Source organism: Cibotium barometz, chromosome 17 (assembly GCF_041138505.1).
Source record: "Cibotium barometz isolate CiBa-2024 chromosome 17, ASM4113850v1, whole genome shotgun sequence".
In the NCBI taxonomy this organism is placed as follows: Eukaryota; Viridiplantae; Streptophyta; class Polypodiopsida; order Cyatheales; family Cibotiaceae; genus Cibotium; species Cibotium barometz.
The window spans coordinates 47,529,990-47,542,433 of record NC_141062.1 but is presented as its reverse complement, the minus strand read 5'-3'; the positions used below and the strand labels follow the sequence as shown (position 1 = coordinate 47,542,433).

At 44.7% G+C, this 12,444-nt stretch overlaps 1 protein-coding gene across 4 annotated transcripts in view; it reads left to right on the top strand.

The window, feature by feature from the left end:
• The window catches only part of LOC147630099 (putative ion channel POLLUX-like 2), a 57,542-nt gene extending 46,484 nt beyond the window's left edge, over positions 1-11,058 (top strand). Inside the window, exons 11-20 of one of the 4 annotated variants that reach the window (XM_086811719.1) lie at positions 3,830-3,952; positions 4,124-4,237; positions 4,484-4,576; positions 9,197-9,356; positions 9,495-9,571; positions 9,728-9,775; positions 10,094-10,163; positions 10,247-10,320; positions 10,430-10,540; positions 10,677-11,058. In XM_086811719.1, coding sequence (XP_086667845.1) covers positions 3,830-3,952; positions 4,124-4,237; positions 4,484-4,576; positions 9,197-9,356; positions 9,495-9,571; positions 9,728-9,775; positions 10,094-10,163; positions 10,247-10,320; positions 10,430-10,540; positions 10,677-10,775 — 969 coding nt within the window. In that variant the 3' untranslated portion in view covers positions 10,776-11,058. Of the gene's footprint in view, positions 1-3,829; positions 3,998-4,123; positions 4,238-4,483; positions 4,577-9,196; positions 9,357-9,494; positions 9,572-9,727; positions 9,776-10,093; positions 10,164-10,246; positions 10,321-10,429; positions 10,541-10,676 lie in introns of all 4 variants that reach the window. The other 3 variants (XM_086811718.1, XM_086811721.1, XM_086811720.1) reach the window with 3 other exon arrangements.
• Positions 11,059-12,444: the final 1,386 nt, after the last annotated feature.

Sequence of the window (12,444 nt, the reverse complement as noted above, 5' to 3'; positions counted from 1 at the left end):
GCTTTGGCATTCATACAGAAGGAGCTAGTCTCTCATTTCTTTTGGTTATTTTTACATGGTGGTCTCCCCACCAATTAGTGGAGATCGGTTTTCAGCGTAGCACCTACTTGCCCGAGATGTGCGGCAGATTTTGAGACTGTACAGCATTGTTTATGGGGATGTAACACTGTACATCGTATTTGGGATTCTATAGCCCAACTTATGGGCAAGTTAAGTGGCCGCGCCAGGCATGTGACTTGGGGGGCAGTTGCTTGGCTTTCCTAGTCTGGTCCGCAGCTTTTCCACGAGGGTAGTGGTACAGACTCTACTATTTTCATTGTTAGAGGTATTGCCTAGCATGGTTTATTGCAGGATGTCTCTCACTCCGATTATACAACCCCCCCCCCCCCCCCCAGACAGAGGATTGACGCCAGTTGGGAGATTGTTGCCAGTATTACAGCATGGAAGATCTGGAGAGGTAGATGCACGGAGGCTATTGAGTGTGTCTAGATTTTTGGGTGTCAATGCATTAGTACTATATGGGGTGATATCATCCATGCTCTCATGGCTACTTGGGCTCGTATTCAGGGGTCCTCTCATTCCGTGCAAGCAAAGTGCGTTGTATGTATGCAGGAGTGGGACCATGGCATTTTCTTTTCCTCTAGTCCCACAGGTCTCTCATGGCATCATGATGTTCCTCAGTGGTTGAAATCACCTTACATATTGGGGTGATTCTATTCTATTCTGGCTTATAGCCGTGATTGTTGTATGCTTTTTTTCATACTTAATAGAAGTCTCTTTCTTGAAAGAAAAAAAAAACTATTGCACCTTTGCGCAGTCTTAAAGGCAGTGCTGCTGAGACTCGTGAGGGACACCGCAACTATTGCAAGTGTTGGGGCACCAGCTGCCCACTGCTAGAATCCTATGGCCCCCCAGCCAGAGCAAGAGGGAGATCTTGTAGAGGCAAAATCTGTTCCGCAAACTCTTCCAAAAGTCAGAGCAGACGTGGGAAGAAACGCCGTGATCTCTCCAATGAGCCATGGCCAGTGCACCCTCAATCCCGTGGAGCTGGATCCTCCTTCCCAATCAAGGAGTAAAAAGGATAGCCAGGTGTTCTCACTCTAGTGCCACTTGCCCAAGTCCCATTGCAGCCAGGTAGGGGGCAGATTCCTAGAACCATAGATGCTAGAAACATTTGCAACCTTGAGTGGAGAGAAGTTGATGTGCAACACTTGTCCATAGAAACCTCACTTGGATCTGTCTGGAGGGGCATTGCAAGCTGCATGCTGAAGGTGGCCGCGCTGAACAATCTCAAAAACCAGTGGAGGGAGGTCCTCTTTGAGGCCAAGAATTAGGAGGGGGATGTCAAGGAGGGAGAAGAGAACACCACCCATACTTGAAAAGAAGAAGCAGTTGATGGATTCAAATATCTCACCATCAAGCTTGCAGGTCATCAGGAACCAGCTTCACCCTGCAGTTACGGATGGTCCCATGGATATTTTGGTCATACAAGAGCATAAGCTTGATGCCACACAGTCCACTAGATCTGGCAAGCTTTTATCTGGGCACACTTTTTGGTCCACTGCAGATGGAACTAAAGGTGGAGTATGTACTTCCGTAACAGCTGCAATTATTCCTTATATGATTGGCCATGGAGTTATTATCCCTGCCAGAGCACAGTGGATTATGCTTCTGCAGGATGGATTGAACATTGGTGTGCTGAATGTGTTTGCTCCCAACCTCAGAGGATAAAGTTTTTTTTTGGGAATGCCATCACGGACTCTCTCCCTCAAGCAGATCATTGGATGGTTGGAGGTGACTTCAACATGGTTGAGCAACCCACAGATAAAAAGGGGGGACATGAAGGCATCATTCACCCGCTTGAGAGGGCATCCTCGGAGAGATTTATCTTTTCCTTTCATGGTAGGGACTATTGGTTGGAGGATGACTTCCATAGGAATCCATATTCGCTCCTCTTTTCTTGGAGTAATCGCAGGAGTGGTGCACGTTGCATTTATGCCCCCTTGGACTGCTATTATGTGATGATTGGGCACTTGATAAAGGTGGCACTATCTTCATTGCCCCATGCACTTCAAAGTCATATCATTGTCCTATAGTTTTGTGCATCACAGATCTGAAGAGCCAGAACTCTCCTTCCCAAGTAGCATACCAGAGTCTCTTTACTCAGATGTAGAGTTATCTCGGCAAGTGATGGATGTTTGGAGGGCTTGTGATGCTCCTGAATCTAGGCAAAGAGTTGCTCTTGCATTAGAGAGTGTCAATGATCTTTATAACAGTGTAGCCCCAGCTAGGAGGCAAGAGATCTTGGATAGAGAGAGAGCCATCAGGCGTAGATTGTGTGGTTTGCAGAGGGAACTTGAGAAACACCCTGATGCCCAGTGGATCTCTGATGCATTATGCACTGTTAGGACTGAGTTGCAGGACTCTCTTTAGAGCAACGTGCAGAGTTTCATGATCAAGCACAGGAGTCATTCTGGATTTAGATGGGAGGTAGATGTAACAAACACTTCTTTGCTGCACATGGCCTCTCCCATAACAGGGGATGCGTTCGACAGTTGCAAGATTCGCAAGGGGTGCTCCACGCAGAGCCTAACATGGTCAGGAGGATTGCCTCAGGTTTTTACTGTGGCTTGTTATTTGTAGAGACTCACAAAGGGATGGGCACAGCAGAAGATTTGGGAGTCCTTGCCTAGGCTGATTTCGGATGACAGCAGAGGTTCACTAGTCCTTTGGACTTCACTGACCCCCACAGATCCGTGGTGGGTGCTTGTCAACAGTGTAGCAACCTGCACATTTGGTAGGCAGGGTGCAGCGAGACTATACAGAGGGCATGGTCACCTCACAATGGAGACCGTTCGCTTCATGATGTGGATAGACATCATCGACACATTCCAGGGATGCAAGGAATGTGTGCAGAGCAGCTTAGAGATTATGCAGCAGCGTAGCACAACCTACCTATGCACTTGGGGCCTGGGGCCCTTTCTCACCCAGGGTGAAGGTGGCATTACAGACCCGTAGTGTGGTTTCTTCCCATCCCTCATGGACACCCTCCTAGAGCGGCCAGCCAAAGAGCGCCCCCCCCCCCCCCCCCCCCCCCCCCCCCCCCCCCCCCCAAAAAAAAAAAAAACTATGGCAAGGAGCCTATAGCTATGACCTCATTGACGGCCCTCCTCTATAGAGGGTTGTAATCTGCCCTCCAGGCAGATGCTTTTTTGTTTTACGTTGGAAGAAACAGTTTTTGGATTTTTTTTAAAGGGCTGCAAGCCCACTGTGTCAAAAGAACAGGGTTACAAAGTGGGCAAAGCATCTCATCTTTTGAGTAGAGGCCCTGAGGGTGAACCCGAGGTTGAACCCTCTATGTGTCCATGGATACTCATAAGAACATTCCTCTGCTGACTTGGAAAACAGTTTTAAGTAGAGGAGAGGGTGTGGACTGTATCAAACCAGATGGAGGAAAGAGTGTACTCTCAATAGCCTCAGTACATGGTATGTCTGAGTATCCTCAACAGGCTTTGTACATCTAGCCCTCCAATTTGGCAAGTTGTCAAGCTCCCAATAATCTTCCAAGCTGAGCTCACTGCCAAGGGAAGTACAAGGCTTCCAACAAATTCTGGCTTAAGGATGAAACATTGAATTAGTTTTGCACCCTTCCTTTAAGTATACCCATATTCGAGTTTCAGGTTGATGCAGTGTTTGAAGCTATTTTTGGCAGTTCTGATACCAAGCAAGAAATTGAGAGTTTTGACTATGATGATGGTCTATGAGTTTTGACTATGATGATGGTCTATGAGATTGATTATTTTCTCCTTTTGTTTTGTTTGTTTTTCAGCTGCTGATTATCTGTGCAAAAGATGGATACAAGAAAGCTCCCAAAACAATCATAGCAGCACTCGATAGTCCAAAAGAAAAAAATCCCACTGCGAACATCTCTAGCAGCTTATCTGCAAATTCGGTGCATACTTCTTTTACTCCATATGCTGCAAACCAGTCCTCCAAGGCAAGTTGGTGCTTGGAAGGGTTTAGGGTTTAGTTTTGTGGCACTTTCCAGTGTAAGATTAACCATCTTGGACTTGTGTACAAAAGCTGTATTTTGAAAGGTCTCATGTTTTGGTATCGTGGGTAGGCTGCAGACTGGCAGGCAGGACCCAAAGAGCGCATTTTAATACTCGGATGGCATCCGCGCGTGACTGAAATGATAACAGAGTACGATGATTATGTCGGACTCGGAAGTGAGCTGGTATAAACTATTTCCTTTAAAAATCTGTTTTCTTATCATTGCCATATCAGACCTACGTACATTTGCATGCATGTATGCATGTATGAATGTGTGTAGTATAGGAAATTGATAAGGTAATGTGTAATCTATGCATGCTGGACTTGATCCACTGAAGCATGAATGAATTATTTTATGTGATAGTGTGTAAATATGTAACTCCTAGGCCAGTACTGGCTTTCAAGGCTAACCAAACTAAGGCTTTATCAGATAATTCTGGCTGACACACCCGGGGAAGAAAGGCAGCGTGTCATGAATCGTAAGATTGGCAGACAACTACAAAATATTCATGTGATACAACAGGTTTGCTCTTAGTTTCTCAAGTGCAGTCAATGATGCAAACCTGCACTTAACGTGCTGAGCTACAGTAATAATCCCACAGGTAGTGTTTCTGGGATGAACGCACGCACGTGCACAGAGCTTGGTTAAATGAACAAGAAAATTTGCAATCACGTATACAACTGTTCAAACTCTATAACACCGAAATACTAGAAACATAGAAACCCTAGCTCAGAAACCAACGGAGAACAAACACTGGCTGAATCTAGCCCAAGCTGCCTGTAATTGTGTGCTTGCTGGGGCTTCTCTTGCTGCACACGAAAAAAAGGGCGGAGTACCTTTTAGCCCCCGAAAGGCCCTTGAATTTTTATTTTTTTCCCAGAAAAGAGACTTCTATTAAGTAATATAAAATCATACAAAGGGAGACCTCAAACCAAAATGTAGGGGGATCGCAACCAATCAGGGGCACTATGCTGCCATAAAAGCCTCGTAGGAGTGGAGGAGAAGAAAATACCATGGTTCCACTCTCTCATAAAGCTGCTACGTTTTGTTTGCGCAGCTCTAGAAGATCCCTGTATACGTGCAAAAGAGTATGAGCGATGTCACTCCATATACTGCAAATACACTGGGTGTCATAAACATGAATACCCTCGAAGGCCTCTGAGCATCTGGTCTTCCAGATCTGCCATGCCATGATACTAGCAGTACTCTCCTAGGTGATGCCCAGCGGAGGTGTTGTGTATCGTAACTGGGGGATATCCTGAAGCAAACATCTCTGAGCTATGCCTCTACTCTAAGTATAACAGGATCTGCTCCCCTGCCTTCAAAAAGAAGCTGTGGGCCAGACTGACTCAACTACGCAATAGCACCCCAAGTAATATAGATAGAATCATTCCTCAATCTGCCAAAGAGCAGGGCTATAGATACCCAGATCCTTTCTGTTCTTTTGCACTCCCATAAGCAATGATACATTGTCTTGGATGGAGCAGGCATGTAGGACAAGAGGGATCCATGCCAAAAATAGATATCCACTAATTGGTGGGCAACCCACCATGTAGACCATTAGTGGGATATGTGGCTGCCAGTGTCTCTCCGAGAATCTCCTCTGAATGTTGGGTGTAATGTCATACGTTTCCCAGTGAGGCCTAAGAGTGGGAATTCTCTAGGTCCGTCCAAGCATGAGCAACCTGGCATTACGCACAGTGTAGCCAAAGAAAGGTATGCTCCACATGGGGTTAGTCACATCAGTCCATTCCCACTCACCAGGTTCCTAATGTAGATATCTGATAGGGCATCCACCATATAGCCATAGGCACCACGAGGAAGGAGTAGCCATCACTAGGGAAGGGTGAGTATACCAATGCTTCCCAAAGCTAACCATCACTGCGGAAGGGTCAGTATACCAACACTTCCCCATATGGCTGGTGGCGATCCACAGAGGTGGCAAATAGGAGACGTGCTTTGCAGTAGAGATGAACGCAGGCAGGCAGAAGGAACCAGAGCCACAGCGTCAGAAGGCGGGCTGAGCAGCATGTCACAGTAGGTTTATTGATGATGATGATGATAGTGGTTCACATGGGAAAAAAGCGCAAGATGATGGCCATGGCTTGAGATAAAAACGCAAAGGAGTAAGTGTTCACCCGGGCTCAACATGGAAACACATGATGGTTGTGAAAAAGGAAGAATTCTGGAAGAGGAAGAGTTTACCCGGCTCTGATACCATGTTGGATATCATGGTGCCATGAGCACATGAGGTGAGAGTGGAGATGGAGATGGAGATGGAAGCTCAAGCCATGGTGATGGAGACTAGGGCTAGAGGATTTTGAAGAAAATGAGACTGCCTCGGATAAGCCAAAACCCACTTTGAAACACAAAATTTTAGTTCAGACTATACTGTAGAGAGTTAAGAAATTCTTAAACTGCACGGTCATTATGCTTTTTCCTAGGCAAATGCCTTCTGCAAATGATGTTTCGTTCTACGAAGTGGTACTCTTAAAAACAATATACAAGCAGCAATTGTTAGAAAAATCGCCTTTGTTTTATGGCCGTCAGATGGTGCATGTGCTTTCATGGACACCCATGAAGGACTATCAAGCCCTCTTAAAGCATCAATGCCTAGCATGGGTTGAGATGGTTAATTTCCAGTAGATTTCTCTGATGCATTGCCAAGATTGGCTCGCATGTTTGGCACTGTTATCTGTCCCCTATAACAGAAATAGATTTTGCATTTTATGGGATACGGATAAACCCACCCCACATCCATTGCAGTGGAGGTTGATGATGTCTATATGGGTGAAAAATACTATGAATTGAAATGGGGAGTATTTGCAACAGCATCCTACACTTGTCATAAATTTAGACATTTGGCTTTTGATTGTCCTACTCTTAAGTTGAGGCCTCCAGCTGATTCTATTCCTCTGACTCCAATTGTGGAAGCATCAATAGGGCAGGCAAAGCATACTCCAACTAAAACAACGAATACAGTGCATGTGGCTAACCCACGGATGCCTAATGGCTAATATATCTCGAAGTCACTAAGGTACACAAGGAGTTCTCTAAGAACTGGGGTGAGGAATTGAGTACGATAACCTTGGTAGGAAAACAAGAGGAGAAAACCATGTCTCAAGAGCCTGATATGCCTAAACCCACCAAGGCAAGAAGAAGAAAATGAAATAAGGCTTTGGCTAAAGTCGAGCAAGAGGCAAAGAAGGCGATGGCTAGAATAGAAGATGCAAGGATGACAAGCCAGGCCTGCTCTCAATGCTGCCGGACCATTTCAAAACCTACACCATCAATGAACAAAAAGTGGTCCGATTGACGGCCAAAAGAGTGAAGGAAAATGGCCAATCCACGTCCTACGTGACGGTCCAATAGACGTTAAGGAGGTAGACATCGTAAAGCTAGGGGAGGATACCAAACCTATGTACATTATGAAAGACTTAATTGGTTGGAAGAAGAAGAACTCATTGCTCTCTTAAAAGAGTTCAAGGATTGTTTTGCTTGGAAATACACAAAAATGAAGAGTGTACCACCCAAGGTGGATATAGGAAAGCTTTGGGCTGTTGTAGTTAAGCAAGGGGTGATTATAGATTATGGTAAATGGTATATGGGTGAGGAGAGAGAAAGTGTAGCAGCTATGCATGAGTGCACACATGTGTGCACATGCACAAGTGCACCTTTATAATTTTTATGCGCATGTGAACCTTATAAAATTTCAAGGTTCCTGCCTAAAATTTAATTTCTCAAGGGCTTTTACTCATCTTTGACCAATTTCCCCATGTGCACATTCCATTACACATTTTTCCTAAAACAATACACCATTTTATTATTTGTGGGTCCTTTTTTTATTTATTTAACATTTTCTTTTTCTTTTTCTTTTTTGTATGGGTAGGAGGGATCTTACAAGCACAGTGTTGTGAGTCCCTTGATAAAGGCAAGAGACACCTCTGATCTAGTCTTGAGGAAATCCCATGCATGCGAGAGTACCCTCTAAGAAGTCTGTCATAGGCTTTCTCAAAATCAAGTAGCAAGATAGCCAAAGGCTTATTACTTGCCTTGGCCCACTCTACCCCCTCCCAAAAGGAAAAGATGTTATCAAAGATGCCTCTTTGACTATCTGGAACACTGGCTGCAATCTCAGGCTCATTGCCTTGGCAAGAATTTTGTGAGTCCCAAGCAATGTGATAGGCCTCCAGTGGGAAAATGTTAGTCTTATCACAACCCTTAGGAATGAGGTGGATAAGACCCTCCATAAGAAAAGGAGGCATAGAGCCCGTGTTCCACATATCTTGTAATGCCATAGTGATCTCATCCCCAATGGTTAGGAAAACGTGGGAGAGAGGCTATCATCCCCAGGACATTTACTATGTGGTAATGCCTGAATCACATGTCTAAGCTCATCTATCGAAAAAGGGGCATCAACTAATGCACACATGTCAATCCAAAATCAGCCTAGCATGGACTCCCAAACCTTTTGTTGTGCCCTATCCCTTCCCTGTGAGGGGGGAGAGTGCCTGTAAATTACAAGCGGCAGTAAAAATCTGTGTGGGCATGGAAACAGGCCTAAATGTGTATGATGGTGTTTTCTCTGCCATTGCACTACACTTTCCCTTTGCAATCCATTTTTGAGCACACTGCTTTGGTGCGAAAGCTACGGAAAGGGTTATGAGGTGGATTTAGTGCATTGTGTTGGATTCCAAGTAATTTCACATTTTTTACCAGAAGGAACCCATTTTCCAAACAAGAGGTGGTGGAGATTTCATTGTTGTCGCTGATCGGACTCCATTCACCTTGTTCAGACAAACTGTGCACTTGGTTCTACAGAACCCAGAAGGTATGTGTGCAACCCAGATATAAGGGATATCTTAAATGATTTTTTTCCACCCACCGATTCCTGAAGACGAGGAATTTTAGCCGGTTGTCGAGTTGTGCCCTCTCTCATGGGATCGTTTTCCTTCAATGTGATTAGCCCATGAACCGGATCCTACTTGTGCTGATGCCAGTCCCTATGGGACACATGCTATCAGGTGGCATGATGACATGATGTTTGGATTCATTTTTGTTTTCTGCCTATTCAAGACGCCTTGAGGGTTTTTTTGTCATTCTTGTGTTGCATTCTGACAACTATAAACTTTTCACATGCAGGTTGGCAACCCTATGAGCAGGACAGATCTGAAAACAGCAATACTTCATCCCTCTTCAAAATGGAAGATGGGAAATTCAGTTAGAAAATCTAAAAACCTTGATAACACAAAGATGCCTCTTTCCATTTTGGTCATTGCAGACAACACGTGGAAACTAGGAGGTAAATGAATGATTGGTTATTTTAGGGCATGGAATCACTATAAATTCAAATTTCAGCACTTAGATAGCTAGCTGAAGACTTTCCGGAAGTTCAAGAACACATAATGTCAATGTCTAGAAGTTCTGATTTGCCTCGCAGATAAATCAAGACCTGATAAGCAGTCAGTGTTGGCACTCCTCCTAGCTGAAAGTATATGCAAGCAGTTGGAGGTTGAGGTGAGAACTATATTCTTTTGGTTTTAAATGATGAAGGTACTCAATATCAACTGATTATTCATAGCTGAATAGAAGCTGCAAGCCTTTCTAGAACATACTGTATTCAGTACTCAATGATTAAGCGTGTATCCAAACTCTCTCTTATTCTTGCTTCAGGTTGCTAGCCTAGTGGCGGAATTTGTGGATGCAGAGCTTGGGAAACAGGTGGGCAATTCCTAGATGAGTTAGTTGCAGATTTGATGATTATTAATCATCGATGTAGTGATGGGAACATATGATAAATTTTCATGGGGTGATAAAGTGTGTCTGCATGTACGCACAAAGCACAGTGTGTACTTGAATGGGGGCCCTATCTATAAGAAATCCCTCAACAACGTCCCCCCCTCCCCAAAAAGAAGGATGTTGGTCAGGTCGTCGGCCAACAGCTGATGGGTCAAAGTTTGCACTTTTCGCATGGCCAGGCCTGTTTTCTGATTGTTTATGGCTCTGACCAAACACCTCCTGTGATAATTTTGTTCTTAGGTCATGAATCTACGCCCGAACCTGACCATCATCGGGACAGATGAGATTGCAGGACTTGTCACAGCCCAAGGTCGTTCTCAAAACTACTTTCCATGAATTGTACATTCCAGCTTATCTTGCAATCTCTTCACACCTTTTGAATCTTGAAAACAGTTGCTGAGCAATGTGAATTGAATGATATATGGACTGAGCTTCTGAACTCCTGGGGAAATGAGATTTATATGAAGGTACCTATGTATGCATTCTTCATTCAATTTACAAGACCTAAGAGTTGATATGACTATTGAATTCCTTTTTATCTTTATAGATGATGCCGTAATTGGCTGTGAAATGTAGGACATCAGGCAGTATATAAAACCAGGCGAGATGGTGTCCTTTGCAGAGCTTTCAGAGAGAGCCATCCTACGTGATGAGGTTGCCATTGGGTATAGGATGGGTGATAAGACTGTAAGTGTAAAGCTTTCTATGACCTAAAAGAAGGTACTTTCTGCAAGGGTATGCATTCAAGTGTGCATTTTTGTACCGTGGCAAATTGCAATCAAGTTTGGAGCTCTAAAAATCATGTGGCATTTATGATCTGTAGGTGATAAACCCCTCCTTGAAAAGTGTTCCATTGAGTTTCTCTTTGGGAGATGCCCTTGTGGTCATATCGGAGTTTGAATACAACAGAAAGGGGTCCTAAATGGCGAGTCTCGGCATGCAATCACCCCATGAACAATGTGGTGTGGTGGTGTACCCAGGTGGCAAGTGTAGAACCACCCTCAAAGCACTTTCTGGGGACTACTATTCTTGTTCATGGAAGGGTTCATGTCTAATAATTTACTTTTAGAAGACCTCAGTTTGTATGTATGTGCACAATGAAACCCTAAAAATATGTACATAAGGAGTCTCGGCAATTTCACATTAATTACTATATTCCATTAATATATTATGCAGCAAAAGAGAGATGTAATGCCAAAGAAAAATAAGTAGCTCTTGCTTCAATAGCAAGGAAATATCACTAGTTACACTGGTGATTTTTGTAATGTTTTGGATTCAGTTTGTTTAGTCAGTACACATATCAAGCAAATCTCTCTCTACTGCCGCCCGCCTGCCGCCCGCTAGCCCCTCCGCTCGCACTGTGCGCCCGCTGCCCATCATCCCCTGTTTCGCCTCGCCTGTTGTGCCCAGCACACCCCGCCATCTCTCTCTTTCCGTCTCTCTGTTTGCCACCCGCTGTTTGCTACTGCCGCCCACTAGCCCCTCCGCCACGCTGCCCTGCTGGCGCTATGCTGGCCCGTCTGCCTGTCCGGTAGCCCCTGTGCCTCCAAGAGGGTCACCTTCATGAGGAAGAGGGTCATACTACGAGGCCTAGAGGGAGCTCCTATTTTCTTGGATGATGATCTCACGAGGATGCAGCTAGAGCATAGGAGAGCTTGCATGCCACGAGTCTTACACACGAGGAGAGAAGGCAAGAAGGCCTTCTATCGAGATGGTTGAGTCATCATTGATGGCCGGCCCATGGATTAGCAGTTTGGGGTCTATGGGACACAGACCAGGCCAATGACAGAGATACACATGGCAGTATGGAACTGTAATTGTAAGATCCCTGTTCCCACCGAGCAACGGATTCGGGGTACTGGCAGCGGAAGTAGCGCTTCTCGTGCGGGACAGGGGTCCCACACTCGGGGCCTCGCCCACGGATATCCGGATAAGAGACTAATCCGTCGGTTGTTCCAAAACCGAACCCGGAAAAACTTTCTTAACCGGAAGCACGGGCGATTTCACCAGGATAACTTTTTACTCTAACGTAGTCAAGATCATTTCTGATCGAGATGATCCAATTACATCTATAAGATACTTAGTCAGTTCAAGGAAGAAACTTGCACTTGGATCATTGGGATCAACGCTTTTTTCCCCATTCAAGAGGCACAGCCGTTCCATAGAACAGTTACTGTCCGGGATTTTTTTTTTTTCTATCGTAAAAACAAAAGTTTGAGTCTCGATTTATAGATCCATCAGTCCAGCCTAACCCCATCCAATCCCATGGGTTAGCCAACCGCCCAACCACTGTAGTGATGGGATCCAATTAAAAATTTGGTTAGGTTTTGTCCCGGGTACCAAGGAAAAGAGTTCCAAGGCCCCCTAGCCGGATGTTCATGCAAAATAAAACTAGTCACACCACTCACACACCCAATATGAAATTGCCTTTTTTCAACCAGATTCAACCAGTTTAAAACAATCCTTTAATAAAACCATAGTATCATTGATCACCATCTTCCAATTTATCCAATTGATTCTTAATTTCCCATCATTCCTTCATCAGAGTATCTATGGCATCATTGGCAACTAGAACGCTCAGGAGCCGTTTC